Source organism: Diplotaxodon limnothrissa, linkage group LG19 (assembly GCF_057381915.1).
Source record: "Diplotaxodon limnothrissa isolate DT_005_m linkage group LG19, D_limnothrissa_male_GT1.1, whole genome shotgun sequence".
NCBI classification, from domain to species: domain Eukaryota; kingdom Metazoa; phylum Chordata; class Actinopteri; order Cichliformes; family Cichlidae; genus Diplotaxodon; species Diplotaxodon limnothrissa.
In genome coordinates this window covers 7,746,419-7,766,694 of record NC_140614.1, presented here as the reverse complement: position 1 = coordinate 7,766,694, position 20,276 = coordinate 7,746,419, and the positions used below count along the sequence as shown (strand labels likewise).

At 39.7% G+C, this 20,276-nt stretch overlaps 1 protein-coding gene across 1 annotated transcript; it reads left to right on the top strand.

The window, feature by feature from the left end:
• Window positions 1–1,483: 1,483 nt before the first annotated feature.
• Window positions 1,484–12,186, top strand: LOC146611637 (protein LBH-like). Its single transcript, XM_085343454.1, has 4 exons — window positions 1,484–1,547; window positions 8,977–9,055; window positions 10,946–11,120; window positions 12,119–12,186. The coding sequence occupies exons 2-4, from the start codon at window positions 8,978–8,980 to the stop codon at window positions 12,184–12,186; spliced, it is 321 nt and encodes a 106-aa protein (XP_085199580.1). The 5' UTR covers window positions 1,484–1,547; window position 8,977.
• Window positions 12,187–20,276: the final 8,090 nt, after the last annotated feature.

The window sequence follows — 20,276 nt, the reverse complement described above, 5'->3', positions numbered from 1 at the left end:
TAATTCACAGTTTACTGTGTGAATAAGTCCCTGTGCACAGTGTGAAACTTCTGTGTTAGCTTAACTACAGATTTCCTTGTTATGGCCTTTTTTACAGCAATTGAAATTCCTTCACAAACCTCATTTAAATATCATGAATATACAGAACAAGAAAAAAAAGCTTCTTCCACTCCAACTTTGAAAATGTAAAACGTATCAGTATACCTTACAATTACACCATAGCGTGCCAACTATCAAGCACTCACTCGTTGTCTACGCTCACCGAATTGTTATGTGCTGCCTTCAAGAGCGTCCCGTCACTTCCTTCTTTCTTCCGGAAACGATGTTAAAATTATTGCTGGTGCAGGTTTCTCGCGTCCTGTGTTTCACAGAGAAACTGCATGTGTATAAAATTAGACCCTAATCACACATTGGCCATAAATGTGTCTCACAGCATCAAAATATTCATCAACTCTAATTAAAACATAGTTTGTCAAATGGAAATATCCAACAGACTCTTGTAGGAAATTTGAAACGAATGTGTCTTGCAAGTCGTTTTTCTTTGTCATCTAAGAAACATCAACTACACGTATGTGGACATGTGTATCAATAATATGTACATCATAAAGTTGTTTCCAAATTTATTTTAAAACCATGTTCTTTTAAAAGAACTTACTGGTGTCTATCTTTCATCTAGACACTGAACCTATTTGCAGTGACTATTTAAGTCTCAGAAACATTAAACCATCTACATCAGGAATGCCAAACTTATTTTATATCCTGGGTGTCTCAAACATAATAAATATAGCAGAGAGTAAAAAAGGGTAAAAACCCTTTCTGCTATTTTATCTAATATTTAACTACTACGGCAATGCATGGCGATGGGGGACATCTGCATCAATAGGAAAAGCTGTTAAACTATAATACAGTTAAGTTCAATCTCTTTGACATTTTCCAAAAGCTTTCCAGTTGCTTGGATTGGAGTCTTTCCCTGGCTGATTCTGGCCCGTGGGCCTTATGTTTGGCATCCCTAATTTTGATTACCCCCCCCCCCCCACCCCATCCCCACCCAAAAACAAAACAAAAACAAAAAGCTACACATTCTGTGGAATAATACTAATTTTGGGTATTTTAAAAGTTATTATTATCATTATTATTATTATTATTACTTAGATACAGTAGTTATTTATTGCTATTCAGTTATTTTCAGGAATGTAATAACCAAAAAATAGAAACATAAAATGTAAAGCAGAGGTGCCCACGTACTTTTTGACATACAGTCTTGAACGAGATTCTCTCGATAGCCCGCCTTTTCCCGACAGGCTTTGAAGGCAGCACTAGCTCCGCTTCAATGCGCAGGCTCTGAACACTTGACTGCGAGTGGTAACTTTACCACAGAGCCTTGCGTGCCCCTCCGCCTGTCGCCCACAACAGTCAGCATCATCATCGTCATCATCATCATCACCATCATCATCATCAGCAGCAGCATCAGGAGCAATATCAGTGTGATGAGGCAGCTGAGGACGGAGAGCCTCCTGCTCTGAGACACTGGATCAGCCTGCAGACAGGTACGAAGCTTTCATCCGCATTTTAGCCAACTTGGACGCGTTAAGCCCCATTCATTCTTTATTTCCTTACTAGAAGTAGCTTAATTCACTTTTCCTAAAAGTAACTAAATTACTGTTTATGTAACTAATCTAAAGTGCACCTCGGAGGTTTAGGAAAATCACAAAACCTGTTTTGCAGAGACTTTCTGAACTGGAGTTTGGGGTTGCGGGCAGAAAAGCGCAAATCAGCCCGTTTCCGTGTAGGACGAGCTGTTTTAATCGTGTAAATCTACTACCTACCTGTTGTATATCATGCAGATGAACCTCTGCTCCAATACAGCACAATGTGTATATTTTAAATACCAGTTTTATTTAAATAATAATAATAATAATAATAATATTAATAACAATAATTATCTAGGCGCACTCAGCCTTAAAAATCTAGTTTTTAAGGCTGAGTGCGCCTTAAAAACTAGAACAGGAAATGTGAATTAGGGCAGCAAACACTGGAGAAATCACATTGATTTCCAACTGAAACTGAGCAGTGGAGTGTTTTTAGTAAGCTGTATGAGAGAGAGAGAGAGAGAGAGAGAGAGAGAGAGAGAGAGAGAGAGCATCACTATTTTTGACCGCGGGTTGGATTTTTCCTCTTTCCTTGGGTTGTGAAAACTTGCTGGATTTCTGCAGCAAACCTGCATTTGAGGAGGTGCTGCTGCTTCTGGCTCTGATTTAATAGCAGAAATGGAAAAGGTGTTTGAAGTGAAGCTGGCGTGATGAGAGAGGAGAGCGCGGAGAAGCCATTCCACCTTAATACACCTTTATATCTGCAAAAATGAAATTGTGGAGTTCAAGTGACTGCTGCTGAACAGCCTCTGGGAAAAGACAGTTTGGACAGTCTTCACCACGATGAATCTACTGATGGACATGAGCGAGAGGAATTTTTATCCCTGACATCAGACGTATCCGTTTCACCCAAAACGTAAATGGAAATGATAAAACAGGAGACAGTGGCTCTTGTCTTTCTTAAGATGTTGGGTCTAGTCCACATTGAAATCAGGCATTTAAAATATACTAGGAGGTGGGAACATCAGGCTCCAAACCTTATTCTGTTATTTTAACGCTAATGAAGAGGATTTCTTTCTGGAGTAGAGGCTCACTGAGCCTTCCAAGTGACGAAATCTACATAACTGCTACATGAAATGCAGCATCCTACCCAATGTGGTGACGGTGAGGTAGAGCCAGCCGGTAGGAGATTGAGCCATTATTAGTAGAGAATAGTAAAAAATCCTGAAACTGAGAACAAACGCGAGACTTGGGGAAAATTACAAAATTATCCTTTTTTTAATGCAGTCTGTTGCTTTACATTTCTTTTACGGTTGTATTCATGTGCACTGGTAACAATTGTGGCAATAGTCATTATGTAATGGGGTTGTCATCCATCCATACCTGTATCCATCCATCTTTTCCCATTTTTTGTCTTGAAAGCCATAAAGGAATCTTTATTTGCGACCACCCCTATGTGCACTTACCTGATGAAAATTTGGTGGTCAGAGGTTTTTTTTAACCTTACAAAATATATTTTTCATATAAGTAACAGCAACGAAATTTCACACTGACTGACTGAGAGTGTAAAACAAAGTGACATTTTACATCCAAAAGGTCAAAGGTCAATTCTGAACAGAGACAGATGAAAACTGCATCTTGACTTTTTGGTGGAAGTACACAACCATCATGTAGTAATGATACTGTTGATGCCGCCTGCAGAATGGTGCCATTTTTACTTGACAGAATTGCAATAGCTGGTAGTGACTTTGCAAATCCAGATTTTTCTAAATCCATCCATTCATCTATTTTCTGCTGCTCATCTGAGTCTGGGATGAGGGGGCAGGAGTCTAAGGAGAGAAACCCTGACCTCCCTCTCACCAGTCACCTCCTCCAGCTCATGCAGAGGAAGTCACTGAGATGTTCCCAAGCCAACCAAGGGGTATAAAATCTTCAGTGTGTCCCTAGGTCTGCCCTGGAGCCTCTTCCTGGAGAGGTCATGCTGGAACACCTTGTGTAGGAGGCATCCAAGAGGCATCCTAGTCAGATGTGCTAACCCACCTCAACTGGCTCCTTTTGATGTGGAACAGTAGCATCTCTACTCTTGAGTCCCTTCAGAATGAACTCCTCACCCTATCGCTAAAGGATAGCCTAGCCAGCTTTCGGAGGAAACTGTTCCACTTGTATGCACTTGTATCTACAGTTTCATTCTTTGAGTCACGACCCAGAGCTCTTGACCGTAGTTGAGAGTAGGAACGTAGATCGACTGGTAAATCGAACTTTCTTTTCACGCTAAGCTCTCACTTCACCACAACGAAGCGGTCCATCGCCTACATTGATTGAGACATGGCACAATGACACTCATGAACAAGACCCACCTGGGGTAGCAACTTATTCTTGACCCAGAGTGGATGGTCCACCCTTTTCCTACTAAAATTCATGGCTTCAGACTCTGAAGTGCTAATTCTTATTCCTGTTGCAGCAAACTACACCAGTGTGAGGTGGAAGTTGCCAACTGATAAAGGCAACAGAGTCACATCATCTGCAAAAAGTAGAAAAGAGATCCTGCAACCACCAAAGGGGAGACCCTCTCTTACATGGCCTAGAAACTTTGTCTATAAACATTATGAACAGAATCAGTGACAAAGGGCAGCCCTGGAGGAGTCCAACACAAACAAGAATGATCCTGAACTGTTGTTGCCAATATGGACCAAACTCTCACTGTGGTTGTACAGCAACCTAATGGGCTGTAACAATGGGTCAGATACCCCATCCTTCCAAAGTAGCCCCACAGGATCCCCAGGAGAATTCGCTCTCCAAGTCCACAATGTGCATGTAGACTGGTTAGGCAAATTCCCATCAACCTTTAATATCCTACAGAAGATAAAGAGCTGGTAAAAGATTTTTCTACACCTAGGAAATTCTGGACTAATTCCTTTAAGTAAATGATCTGGATAAATCTTAGACCTTTATGATTTTTGTGGCAAGAATTAAACTTGCACCCCACTCAAGACAATTATTATTTCCAGTAATGACGTAATAGTAAAAAAAAACCTTAATTCTTTCATTTAAACAGTCTAACCAGCTATCCAGAAACATTTAGATTTACTGTCATCTATGATGAGGAAATGCACTAAATAGATTTTTTGCTTGACTCGTGATAATAGTGACTTTTTTGCATAATCAAAAGTTTTTCTTATATTTCTGTTTATTAGTAAGGCAACATATCACTGCAGCTCCATCTCCAACAGAGGCAGTAAAATCAGAACATATTAATACTGCTTAATTTTATAGATTAAAACTTTCTTGTATTTAAATAATGTAAATCACATCAAATATTTAGAAATAAACTTTAATTTTAGCCCTAATTGTTTCTTAATACTTGTTTTTTTCTTTTGTTGCATAAATTGAAAAGCATCTTAACAGTTCATGTCTCTGCTGAGGCAGAAGTGAGGTAGCTTCCTGTGAACAAAGACATTAACACATGGATAATCCTGTTCAGACCTAATGACTCAAATAAGAAATAATTATTCCGCTACCAAAAAAAAGGCATGACTGAAGCGTCACGCCTGGCAGCAACATTTAAATTCTTGTGTCTGTTACGCTTCACATCCCTGCAGAGTGAGTGCACTTCTCGAAACAAGATCAGACTGAAATCATGCGCAGAGCTCCACAGGCCTCTCCAGTTGATACCTAGAGAGCAACACAGCTTTTTTTTTTTGGTTTTTTAACATAAGACTGACTGGAGTGACCGCACAGATTCCCTCCAGAGGAACAATAGGAGCCTCAGAGGAGGAATAAAGGCTGCATTGTCTCTTCACGGAAACGATGATGAAGGGCAGCAGCAATTCCAGGTTTAACAGAGAAGTCTCACAAACTGCACAACCCCGTCCTGATGGTGGTAATTGCTGCATAACGGCACACATGAATACCCCCAAATCAGCCCTCAGCCTTGTGTGCAAAGTGCACTACTCAGACAATCAGAGGAATAAAATCTCAATCGCTCGTCCCCATGGCAACAGGAACTGCCGGTCTGATTGTATGGAAAGTGGTGTTTCTGATAACTTATCACACGTAAAGTCTGCCCTTCACCACCAACCAGAACGCTGTACTTGGATGTTATTAAATGGATAAGGAGTGATGTCTTAATATCTCCATAAAAACAGAATCAGGCTTGCATTATAGTCTGTAATCAGGTGTTTCAACTTAACAAAATCATAGATGCGGCAGAGGTGAAGGGTGGTATAATTTTGCATTGTGGTCTGCTGCTCATAACAGCGGTTAAACCAGATATAACATATGTATAAGTATCAAATTCCAGCTTTCGGAGCTTGATTGTAAGTTTTAGCTCATTGCTCGTCTGGCTACAGCTTTTCTGGTTTGGTTCATGCTCACTGCACTCAAAGCACCAATTTTGCTGTGGCCTTTGCCATCCTGGTGTTTTGAAACTAGAAGTATTGAGCGAGGGGTGGATCTGACTCAGTAACCAGGTGACACTGCGCACTCTTATGTTATTGACTTTTCAAGGTAGCCTAACCTGCTTTGCCATCTGTTCTGTTCTAAATGGGGCCATTAAAACAAAGAGAGCATCATATTCTGGTAAGAAAGAACTGAACACATGAAAACATGTTGGTAGCTGGTTGATGCAGTTATAAGTAGTAGTGTTGAAGCGGTGTGTGGTGAATACTAAACATCAGTCTTCATTTCTCCTGTTTTTGGACCATACCTCCAAAAGGTTCTGCTGAAGCCGTCGTTAATCTCCTAACATCCTAACGTTTTATTGAGAAGACGACGAGATGGGAAGTCATTTTTTTGTTGAACCCTTGCAGGGGAAGAAAATACTTCTTTTACACCCCTCTTACAAAATAAGGAACTAACTGTGCTATCTTGAAATAGTTTACACCGCTGAATCATAAGGCTTACATTCAAACTATGCCACTGTAGCAGAACTTTCACTCGTAGTGTTTTTGGCCCAACAGTTGTGAAGTATTGGTAGGCCAAAATATTTATAATGGAATATATTGGGTAGTTTCTTGCAGTAGAGTTACTAATACTTGCAATATTGCAAGTATAAAAACAGGTATACTCTAAACAAACCTGGCTTATCAGAGTTATTACTCCTTGACTCCATGACAGTGAAGAAAAAGAAACTCACCTCAGGGTTAGGGGAGAGAGCTAGTTTAATGAACTGGTAAAGTACACTGGATAAATATTAAACACCTGCTTTTCAGAGCTACCTTTTCCTTCACTTAAACACATTATTTATTGTTTTTAAATAATAGATGTTTATCTTGTGTTCTATTAATTGAAGCAGAATAGCTGTACCATGTTATTATGGGGAGCATATTACAATTTTATCATCATACTTATATTACAAGTTACTCCTACACCTGGTGTCCTAGTGTTAATCAAATTTAATTAGACACACTATATAGATAAAAGTACTTGGCCACCTACATATTAAACTTACAAGAGCTGCACAGTGATGGAAACCCATGTCATGAAGCTCCCAGCACACAGTTTTTGTGCTGATGTTAATGTCAGAGGAGGTTTGGAATACTCTGAAGTGCTGTCAGCCTTCGAGTGTTGAGATGACAGAGTGTTGGCAACTGTTACATATTAAGCACCTCTGTGACTTTACATGGTCTGACATGAGTCGCTGAGGTTCCTAAACACCTGCACTTTGCAATAATACCACTAAGAGCTGATTGTAGAATATCTGGGAGGGGAAACAATTATTAACTGACCCAGAAATGTAACTTTGTTCATCTAGTCGAGAAACATTTCCTCACTCATCCAAGTGACTTCTTCATACTTAGCTGACTGCACCTTTACCCACCTTATCAGCAGTAAATTTGCATAATGACCAAAACTAGCATGATGGGCTGTGACGTCAGTGACTTGATCAGTTATATAAAAATTGTCATGACTATAGATTAATGGCCATTAGTGCCATTCAAAGAGAGTCAGGGAATGGCTGCAGTCACAGCACTGTAAGACGGTAAAAGATGTATCCTTAGGTTCCCGGCTCTGTTCAGAGACGATCTTTCCCTTTTCACATGAATGGATCCCTTGACCTCCTGCTCGAACTGGGAACTGGTCTTTAGGTATAAATAGAGTCGTTGCCTGACAAGGTATCTCTTCTGTGTTGTGCCATCTGCTTAGCCAGAGTTTGTTTAATCCTCCAATCCCCCTAGCACTTGACAGCATACATTATATTACTGTTTGTACCCCGGGAACCCAATCCTTGGGGTGCACATATTTTTGGTGTTTCTGTTTTAGGGTTAGAAAGCCACAGAGATGCGTTGTATTGAAAAAAGTGCATCTCAGCTTTTCTAATATGCCTGACTCATAAGTGGTCACTAAAGGCTTTTGTTTAGGTGGCAACAGTTGTCCTTGTTCTCTTCTGGCTTGCCTGGAACATTCTTTAGGTGCCTTGCCAGCTTTGACGACTACCCAGCTGGGATACCCACATTTACAAAGGGCCTTTTTGATATGATGCTCTTTCGCTTCCTTGGCTTCCGTTTGTGTGGCGATGGTGTTTGCTCTGTTTTGTTGTGTCCTGATGAAACCCAGTTTGCTCTTCGGTGGATTACGAGAGTCAAACCCTAACTCCTAATACAGTTACATTCGTTCACGGCACACATCAACTTTCAAATATCCTGCAATAGTGATGGGAACTTCACAGTCTAAGAAAGCTAACCTTTTATTTTCTTATCCTCCTTCATATATACTAAGTCAAGTTCCTGGTGAACTTGAAGTGTTAATCAGTGAATTGTGGTTAGGGAATGATGCTAGTTTTGGTCATTATTCAAATGTACTGTTTATAAAGCTGGAGAAAGCTGCAGTCAGTTGAAACTGAGGAAGTCATTTGCATGCGTGACGAAATGCCACTGAAAACGCTACATGAAACCTCCATAGCCGTTGTTTTAGAAATAAAACATGTTGGTCCTAGTTTACCAGAAGTACGGAAAGTACATCAGACTGTATTGGATAGTGTTATACATGTTACACATCGAGTTGCTAGTCAGCCGTTGCTGTGAGCCTTCATTGTTGAGCATTTGTTAATCACCACTGCCTGACTTTTTTTTAGTGTTTGTGACCATTAACACTAATTGCCCATTACTGTTAGCCAGTTAGTGCCAGAAATAGGGGCGAATCAACCTAGAACAAACTTCTGTATTACCAGAAACACTGTTAGTCCTATTAGTCCTATAAATAATCTCCTAAGCTAAAATTCGACATAAGTAACTATCGTGAAAAATGCCGTTTTAACGCAGAGGGTGCAAGTAAAATCAGAGAACCTTGAACAGACAGTGTGTCACATAACCCAGCTTAAGACAAAAAAAGGAAGGAAAGAGCAGAGAAACAAAGTGAAGACAGTTTATTGACTTGTGATTTTCTCCAGGATGACTGAGGTGATGAACTCTCTGGAGCCGGGGACAGAGGACTTCAGCGGGGGAGGAGCAGGAGGAGATCAGGCCACAGTATCCTTTGCTTTGTGTGTGCGAATATGTGCAATTAGACAATTTCAAACCAGTCTCGTTTCATTTGAGCAGAAAGCAGAAAGCAGAAAGCATACAGCGGTGAGTCACAGAAGTGATGAGCAACCATAAAATGCTGGTTGATATGACAAAGGTCATTAGCTGGACTCAGTGCTGCTTTGAACAAATGGTAAATGGCGTATCCAACAAATGGACAGCTAAATTATTGACTGTATAATATCAACAGTTTAAATAACATATTTTGTCATAATGTGTTTCATTAACTATTACTTGTGGTTAGATTTATGGCTGAGTCAGTGAATACATGTTATTAGCTCCTCCCTGTGTTATTTAAATTACTAGCCATATTAGCAGCATAGCTAATAACAATGTTTGTTTGATCCACATTGAAATATCTGAAAAGTAATACATGAAGTCCCACGAAGAAGTTACACACTAAATATGAACATTACACCCTTTCAAATACCTAGAGAATGGCTAATTTATTCCACTGGAAATAAAATTAAAAAAAAAAGAGGCGCCACCTTTTATGTTTCAAGTTCAGACGCTGTCATAAAGACGTCACCTTTTGGTTTGTTGACCATTTTGGAACCACGTTGTTTTTGTATGTAGATGTTTTTCTTTTTGATCTTTTTATTTTTAAGTTAAGTCATAGGAGAGGTTAGACCTGAGAAGTTGTCATTTAAGGCCAGCACTAGCTAACTAGCTGTGTTAGCTAGCTAGAGCAATATTAAACGGCATGCTGACAATGGATAAATAAAGCATGTTTAAAATTATCAACTCTTTAGACTGTCTTTTAGCAAAACTCAACTGAACAAGAAAAAACAACATCCATACCCCTAATTATTCATCACTTTAGGCCTTAATATCATTTAAATGCATTTAGTTGTCAGAAAGGGGGGAGATTAGCTGTAAACCCGTTTCAGACATCTCCGTTAATCTGATGATGAATGTGTCGAGTTCACGTGTGGATGAGCACCCTGGTCAGCTTTCCATTCTGGACCTGCAAACATTAATCCTTCACTTTCCGCACAACACAAGCCTGAATGAACGCTGTTAAGTTTGAGGTTAGGTGGTTAGGTGCAAACAGGATTGCAACTGCACATGTTGCATTCTTTCTGAATTTCTATAAATTGCCCAGATCGCTAGAAGACTGACTGTCTTTGAAGCCTTTTGAAATAAAAAAAGAAACAACAATTTTTTTGGCAGAAGATATCTGCTGTGCTAGTTGTGGTTAAAAATAAACTAAACAGTTTATAAGTTATAGCTTAATAATTTTGTCTGATGCATTTCCTAAGAACTCTCTAAGTATAGGATTAAAGTATCAAGAGTAGATCAAGTAAAATACAGCCATGACACATTTATGTAAAAAATAGCCTGTATCTGAATGACTGAAGGCCAACACTTGAATAGACTAACAGCTGTTCAGTGGCATTTGAGAAACTGCAGTTTTGGCAGTTTTGCATTGCAAGTGGAAGAAAACCTCAAAGACCTGCTGGCTCTTTAGAAGAACCAGTGTTACAATGTTACAGGGTTGCTTTTCTATTCGTGCATTGGCGTTACCAGGTAACCAATTCCTTGTTTTCTCTAAGCCAGACGACCAGTCAGAGCAGACTGACCTTCATCTACCATTTACCATTCATCATGTTTTTTATGTTAAATCCAAGCATGTACCTATGAAACTTCAACTGAGTGTCATGCAAAGACTTTACACGAAGTCTGTCTCAAATCTTCCATCTGATGCAGACAGTTTCTGTTTTTTTAATCCAATTTTTACCGCATTATTGTTCTTTCACATGTGGTACCCACAGTGACCTTTTCATCCCCACAAATATGAAGCCCTCGTTTTAACCTTACATAAACTTTAAACAGATCTTCCCAGATACCCATGAAAGGTATCCAAAGTTGTCCAAGAGGCTTCCCTCTATAGTCGTGGAGCCAACAGACGGAAGTGAGGTGGAGAGTGGAGAACTCCGCTGGCCCCCGGATGATCCGAGCTCTGCAGACGCCCAGACTGAGAGAAAGCGTACGGATGAGCAAACTGAAGGTGAAAAGGAAAGAGAAACTAACATTGCCTTGGCTTTTTGGCACAGTTAGATTCGAAGTGGTCTGATAAGAAGTTGTGTAAATAAAAGTCACATGCACGTAATTAGAAGACCAGAAGGTATTTGGCTGTTGGCAAAAGTGTACATATACTGAAACTTCACTTAAAGAAAAGTACCACTACAACAAATTGAAATGACTCCAAGTCAAAATGAAAGTTGTCATTTAATATCCTACTCAGGTCAATCATAGTGTGACAGCAGTATTTTTACACCTTACTGAGGTGCCAAAAGTACAAATACACCAAATATATATAAGTTAAAGATTCTTCAACTTATATATAGCACTGAAGGGCATATAGCCCTACAAGCAGCTGAGACATGTGAGTTATTTGCATAGTTTCCCCTGACTTGCCTTAAGAAATGAACATCAGTTGCTTATAGCATCACTATAAAAGGTTACTTCCTGTAATGGCTTCCTGTCATTGGTTCTTTATGCTAAGTGTACACTTTGCAGTCATTCCTACTTCATGAGCAGAACAAAAATGAGGAAACACTCAAGAGCAGACATGCAGTGATATGCGCCACCATAATATCGTGATTATATGCATCAGTGAGGTGAAAAACGAATGCCGTTATCGACTCTGTCTTATCAAGTCATACAATTCAGGATAACAGCACATTTTTTCCACTTACAGCGAGTCATTTGAAGGGATAGTTTTTTACCTCAGTTTATGCTACTGAGTATGGACCTACCTCTGGTTGGTTACCTCTTGTCAGTAGCACTTGATGTTGTAAAATGAAAGCAGAAGAGCAGCATTAAACCTCATGGCGATGACAAGACTACATGTGTTCCAGGCTGCTGGCGAGCGCACCATAGCGATAGTAATCCTCTCATCTAATTCTATCTTAAACCTTTAGCTTCAAATGCACAGAAACACAGAAATGAAAGTAGCCTGTTAGAAAAACTGATGAAAAATCCTCTATGTGTTTTTTTTTCCAGATGAGGAGCAGTCCAGTGAAGGTGGAGCTGAAGAAGCTTCAGGAGTGGAAATGCAGGACTCCAACTGAACAAACTCGCTTCCTGTGATATAAACTGTTACTATGAGTGTATCCAGACTTGGAATGAATGAAAACGAGTCAGATAGAGGAGTGCAATGTGCGGATAGAAAGATCAGAGAGACAGAGTAGGAAGGGTAGAAAACAGATTCCCAAACCCCAGCTCACGGGCTTGGAGCCAGTTACTTCAGCACCTTAAGAATAAAGACGCCGAAGGCGCTTTTTTGTTTTTTTGTTTTTCCCCAAATCTGTATCTTTCCATTACATCTGTAATGATGGAGCTTGTTTTGACATGTGTAAACTAAGATTTATGGGGACAAAGATGGCATGTTGAAGCATTTTTCAAGAAAAAAAAGTTTTGGCAATAGGTTTTAATTTGAGAATTCCCAGGTCTAAAATGACTGTTTTGACATTTCCAGCTTTGTAAATATAGATTTTGAATTAAGTTAACAAATTTCCTCTCTCTGGCTCCAAACCCTCACCATCCAGATGCCCACGGAATCATCTGCACATGTGATCTGGACAGATGTTTCTAAATGCTGTATTAAGTATTTAGCTCATGTGTGCCATACTACTACTAATAAAAGTAGCTACTGTATTTACATTTAGGTGCAGATTACATCACTGTTTGTTCGGTGCCGACTGCTGTAGTTTGGGTGATCTTGGTCTCACTATTAACTTTGTAATATTAGCTTTGAGTATTTGAGAATTTCACAACAGATCCATTGCTTTATTAGATGTTACAATATTCATTAAAATATTAAAGTATGTAATCACTGTCTTCTTAGTTTTAAAGGGAATGTAACTGTTGTTTTATTTAAGATATTGGAGCAATATGGTCCCAAGAAATCAAAGGCAGTCCATTTTGTTACAGACTACAGAAGTAAAAAGAACCAGTGTATTTTAGATGTGTGTTGCTTGTCACAGGCATATTTTTTAAAAATACTGGAAGCCTAAATTATTGCACAAGTAATAAACCTTTTGAAATGTTCTTTAATTTGTGGTCCCAGTGGTTTTACTGCTTATGGGGAAAGTGAAGTTTACGTTACTTTCTCAAAAATATTTATGCATTTTTGAAATGTAAGATGTTTTTGATAGATCTAGATGACCTTTTGCATCCCTGCACAAAGTCTCTCAGCTCAAAGTTAAATTGATGGAAAGAGGAAAGTAGAAGGAGGAAAAAGCACAAAAGGTTTCAACAGATATAATTGGTTGTCAGATTCAACTCTCCATCTCTCTGTGTGGATATGATGCAGGTCTCCCAAAACGAGCGAATTGCTGCTCCTTGGACTCTTGCTGTCTGGATTTTCCCCACTACATTAGTGGAGACTGCAAGCTGGCAGATGCTCTTGTAACATGGTTTACAGTCAAAAACACCTGTGAGTCTGGGCCCAACTCCCTATCAGATGACTGTATACCCATTACCTCTTCCTATTTCCACTTTATGCTCGCTGTTTTTTATTTAGAACTGGCAATACTTAAAGTTCAACTAAATCCCACTTAAGGGGATACAGTTGTTTTATAGAATTGAAGTTTTTTGTTGGTTGAGCAGCCCTAGGAAGTACACTATTAATAGTGCAGACTTACACTGGATACATTGTTACAAGAATACATTTTTGGTCATACTCATAAAAAACGGAACAACCAGCAAACAAGAGCAGTCCCAAGACTGTGTGTCTTGAGCAAGGCTAAAAATTCTCTCTGGATCATGCAGGAACTGACACACTGGATCAAGAAGGATAACCGGATTCTGCATAGTTTGTGATACTTTTGTGGGATACAGTGTCTCTCTTTTTTATTGTCAGTTTGAGATGTATTTCTGAAAGAAATGACCATGACCATAAATCAAAGTAAAATATGAGCATACTAGCTAGTCATTCTATCCAAAACGGTACTAGGCATGCAACAACATCAAAGCAACAAGGTGTGCAGTTCCCTGGGGACTTCCTCAGTCAATACTTACCCGGAGGTAGTCTCCAGAAATGTTCTTTTGTGTTCTACATTACTGCTGAAAAAGTCTCTAGTGCCTCAAGACAATTTAGGATCCAAAAGTGCTACCTGCAGCACAACAAAAACCATTTAAATGGTAGGTAGAAGACATGAAAAATCCCCTCTAAAGCTAGGTTTAAGTTTATGTAAACCCTGATTTAATGCCTTCGTCATGACACATACCGTGGAGAGGGAAAACTGTGGTAAATCCAGTTGCCCTCTTGCTTGATGTTGCACACATTTCTCTCTTGTGTATTTCTTTGTGGGCCTCTGCTTCCCTTTTGCAAGACGTGGCAAAACCCAAAGCAAGATCAAAAAGACCTTTGCAGTGTTGGATTTACAAAGGCTTCCTTTGACTGTGCTTTTTTGACACAGAGCGTTCGATGCCTGTCAGCAATTTCAGTGTTGTTCAAAACTGTGAAGCAATAAACTGGTAGGTGAAAGCCTCACATTTCTGTTTCTCAAGAAACCAGAGTGTCAAACTCTGCGAAGAACAACACCATCAAGGCTTTGCAGGTACATTGTACTTATGCCCCAGTTCATCTGAACACAATAATAAAGGAGGCAAAACTAAGATAAACAAGAAGGAGAGGTGCCAAACCACAATGTGACTAAAAATGATTAAATTAAAACAGGAAATCAACAGAAACCCAACATCATGACGATATTTCACTAAGGTGCAAAAGTACGTGAATGTCAAGGATTAGCAGTAAATATGAACGTGTTAAATTCAGATGAAGGTTTAGGTCGTATATAAAAAATTCACAAGAAGGAAGAATATTTTTTTGGCACCTGTATGTGCAGATGGGTATGGTGATTGGGATTCGGTCAGTCAGAATTTATCCAGCTCCTTATTTTCCAAAGAAATAGAAAGCAGAGGTGAATAGCGCAAATTTAGTAAGAACAGCTGCATTAGTAGCCAGAATGCCACTTTGAGACACCACTGTGGGCTCTGCTGTGGACATTTTGTTGCTTTTTGCTGATTAAGAAAATGCATTATTCCAAATATTAAATGAATTTTATTGCAGCTCTAAAAATCTCAATCTTGAGAGTGACTTGGAAAAAACAGTAGCTATAAAACTGCACATTGACTTTATTAAGTCATAGAAAGTTTTTGTGTAGCTCTGCAGTGTTTATTCTCTTTTTTACAGTGAAAGAAGCTCAGGTGTGTTTATTCTTCCTTGGAGCTGGAGGCTGTTCCATGAATACCCCGTTCTCATTTTAGGATCTGATTTATGTTTCTTGCCTCATAGTTATTCAAAGAATGTAGACTCAACAACTACCTTACCCGCTGCTGCATTTCACATCCAGAACAGGATGCTGTTTTCATGTATTACTTATGGGACTACATCCAGTCCAAAAAATTCTGATAAAAGTCAACAGCTAACAAATAGCACGGCTCACCTTTAGACATTAAACTTTTTCAGTGCATCTCACAGGATTGTAAAGAAAGGTTGTTTATACGTTTTAATGATAGGGAAGTTTGTTTTACTGCTTACACCTTTACAGCAATGTGACCCAACAGCAGTCAGCACCTTGCTCTGACTGTGTGACAGAACACAAAAACTATTATCTTATGCCATCATAAAGGGCATAAAATATGTAATTAGAAATGTGTTAGATACATGTGTAGTTTTTTGCGTGTGAGCCATTGAGGATTAGACAAGGACATAAATGATAGCTCTGTCCCTTTTAAATTTTTTGAAACAAATTCCCGCAGTGAAACCTTTTCGCTGTCAGTTTCACAGAGTAAACAGATGAGACGTGTTAAATGAACCCCTGTGTGCTGTTTCTCATGTTTATCAAAAGTAAAAAGATGCGATTTATCATCGTTTTAACCACAGACTCCTCAGCTTTCACCGATTTTGTGTGAAGGACGTATAAAATAACACATTTTCAGTGGCTTCACACTATAACCCACTCCCACACTTTCATTTCACACATGTGGTGTTCGTGTCCCCTGGACCCACAGGTCATAAAAGTGTGGAGGTGCCGTGTCCCCACTCTGTCCTCCTCTTACATGGCCTGCTGTTAGTGTGTGTGTATGTATTGTCTTTTTGCCCCTTGTTTTCCTGCAGAAGGTTCCAGCACTGTTACATTTAAAGCACCTACGCCTGCCTGCTTCCACATTACTGCACATTTGACCCACATTTGTCTTTTAGTAACTGTTCTATATTATCTGCAAACCAGCGGTAGAACAAACATCAATAGCCTATCCAGTGCGGCTGCTTATACAATACAATACAACTTTATTTATATAGCACATTTAAAACCGAAGGTACACCAGAGTGCCGACATAAGATATAAGACAAAAGGCTATAACAGATTATAGATCTAGATGGCGAAAAGATTCTTTGCTCAGTGATTTTAAAAGAGGTAGATGACAAGATCTCAGAACATGAGTCCTTATTGGATGGAGGAGGGTGGAGGGATAGTTAGGGAGAAGGCCACACAGGAAATGGTCCGGTTCAAGCTATTGTCATCTATGCATCTGATGTGAATTCTGTTCTCTAGGACCTGTAAAAATAAAAAGAAGAGCTGCAGTTTGTGTGGAGGCTAGAAAGATGTGATAGATGTGTTTCAAGTGCAAGTAATACATATGCAACATACACAGGAAAACACATGGTATATGCTGACAACAGCCTCAACAGGGCTCTTTTGCACATTTGCAATAGCAATGTTATTTTTGTGTGTGTGATGGAGACATTATCAACACTTTTTGGTTAATTTAAGAATCAAAGAAAATAATCAGAGGAAAAGTTAATAACCCGATAATTTATTTAAATATAGTAAATGCACTGGTTCTTATATAGTGCTTTTCTACTCAAGCACTCAAAGCACTTTATACAACATGCTCATTCACCCATTCACACAAGCACTTTTTTCCACGCTGAAATGCTTTCTGCCTGCTCAGCATCCTGAGTTACGGCCATCACAATCTTAGTCTGTCCAGATTCTCAGTTTGTGAGGATTTACTGGTTTTATATGAGTGCTGACTGGAGATTTTGGGCTCGTGATCAGACTCATAAAGCAATTTGAAGATGTCACCTGTGGCTCCTAAAAGCTGTGATTGCCATTTATTGTACAGTAACTTAAAGGTGTTTTCAGCCGCTCCCTTTTTTCTCAAGGGGTTGCCATAGTAGATGGATCCACACATTTCACAGATGCTGATAGGTTTGTAGCATAAACCTATTCGCTGGAACGTTAAGACAATATAATTACACTGCAAGCAAGACGCAAGTAGGCAAACTTCTTCATGGTACTCGTGCACGGGAGAGAACCAGACAAACGCCGTTCCTTCGCTTGACCCCAGTAGCTCTCGTCCGTTCTCCCGTATCACTGTCCTTTTATTGAGGTTACATGAATATGCATAAGTTCATTAACATATGACGTCTACATACACAAAGAGTACCTTGCCTGTGTGTGTGTGTGTGTGTGTGTGTGTGTGTGTGTGGACTGCTGATCAAAGGGTCAAACATCCTTGGTCAGGAAGAGGGTAGCCTCCCCCTCACCCTAGATGGTTCATCCTAGATAACACGGTGAGGAAGTCCTGCAGTTCATCTAAACAAAGAGCACTTAGACTAGAACAGACGCAACTACGTTAATCCTACCATAAAACAATAAGACACGGTATGACCTCTCATGCTCCCAAAGTGCTGTCTAATACACACAAAGTTTGCAGACTATCAAGGATCAAAACCTCTACCAATCTACAACTAATTACAAAACTCTAAGCATATATAAGTAAATATTTCTAAGCATAAATGACAATCAACAATACAACTCTATCAGATGCCTTTCCTGAAACAACCCTCATGTTTATCCATTTATTAGCTTTGTTGTGAACTCTAATAATTTCATGCTGTTGTCCAACAACTCGATTCAGCCGGAGGATAAGATTTGCATATATTTACTTTTATGAAAATTCACATGACAGCCAAGTTCTAATCACGCGTTGTTGAAGATCAGAAGCGCTGTCATTAAAAAGCTTTCTGAGTATCTGTTTCTCTTTCTTTTTGTCTTGTATACACACTCAGGTGAACAGGCAACACGAGCAGCACTCCCACATGCACTTTGACAGCTTGTTGAAGCTGATATAATGTTAAAGGTCAGGCTGGTGTCTTGATCCAGACAGCGAGATGGATGACGGGATCTCCATCTTATTTCTTCTACGGCCCCTTCTCTCTCCAGACCTGACCTTTTGGATGACAACCTCGTGAAGAGCACTTCACGGGAGCGCGCCGGGTCACTCCTGGGAAAATGAAGGGCTACAGGGAAAGAGGCTGTGAGGGCTGGAAAAAAAATGCAGCGTCAATTATCTCTCAAATGTCACAAGCTGCTTTTCAGAGGAGGGAAAACTTGCACTTTCGTCTGCTCTTAAGGATGGCTTGCACTCACAGATTGTGCCATATTTTACATATAATTCACACAAAGGTGGAAGCTTTTAACACTCGCTTTCTTTTTTATTACAAATCGGCACAAACAAGATTTGCTGATGCAACATTTACATGCCACTTGATACAAATGTGTCTGCCTTTGTGATGAATTTCAAATACACTGTGCTACAGTTTGGGACATTTTAAAACAGACTCAAGGTCCTTTTAGCCCTCTAATCCCAAGTGTATCATATCTGACTTTTTGCGACGTCTAAACCTTCAGTGTGATAAACAGCACAATAATGTTTTATGAACAAATGAAAACTCATATTTGCAAAAATTTGTTAGAACAATAAATTTAAAAAGTGGATTTTCTGGCATTTGTTTCATGGTTGAGGCTTTACAGGGTTAAAACAGCACATGTACTCAGTACACCTGCAGTACAGTACACCTTTCCTTCTGTGGATGTAGTCTCGGTGTCATCGTGTCTCTTCAGACTGGCTCTGTGGCCCCAGCATTTCTTGCCAGACTGATTCCTATTCTTATGGTTGAACATAACTCTTTTTTAACAGAACAAGAGATTTTTAACAAAGGACTAGTTTTCTTCAGAAAGCCTAAATTATTTCTATTTGCACACAATAACAGAATTATTTCAGAAAAAACTAAAATGACTAGGCTCAGTAGTATTGGCCCCATGAAAAATATAACACAAACCATTGCTTTCCAATGATGCACTTTAAATGGACTGGTTCTTATGGTGAATGAACTGGTTCTTATACAGCGCTTTTCTACTCTGAGTACTCAAAGCGCTTTATACAACTTGTTCATTCGCCCAATCACACAAGCACTTTTCTAGACTTTCAGTGCTTCCTAACTAACATGGATGCATCGGAGAGCAACCTGGGGTTAGTATCTTGCCCAAGGATAATTGCAGACTGGAGCAGACTGGGATCAAACCAAGAACTTTCCAGTTAGTAGGTGACCCGCTCTACTACCTGAGCTACAGCCACCTACTTTAACCATGTAATGGTCAAATCTTGTAAAGTCAAGGTAAAGCTATACACTCTGTAGATAACAAGCTTCAGGCTGTTAGCCAGCAAAAGGACACATAATCGATAGGGGTGCAACGATATTCGTATCGATATTGAACCGTTCGATACAGTGCTTTCGGTTCGGTACGCATATGTATCGAACAATACAACATTTGTAATTTATTTTATCAACTTTCCTTCTGACGATGCTGTCTGTGTTGAGCGCTCAGTGAATCTGCGTTCGACTACTCCGCCTAGGCTGCACTGTCGAGCGCAGATCCACTGAGCGCTCAACACAGACAGCATAGTCAGAAGGAAGAGCGCAGGGCAAGCTAGCGAGACAGAAGTTAAGCTCTCCTTGCAAGATGGACCTCCCCCACCCTCATTCAGATCTGGCGTTTGGAATTATTTTGGTTTTCATGTGACGTATGACCCTGAAGGTAAGCGAGTCATGGACTAAAGTAAAACAGTATGTTGGATGTGCCATGCAATGCTTAATTACATTGGTGTGAACTAGTGTGTTAGCGCAGTTAGCTCGTTAACGTGTTGGCCGTCTAGCCCCATGCACGGGGCGATCGGCGGTAGCTCGTTAACGGAGATTTGCCGTGTTGTGGCGTTAAGGTCATTTCAACGAGATTAACCTGAAAGCACTAGTGGGAACACAACGAATATGACTGCACATTTACGCCGACATCATCCTAGTGCA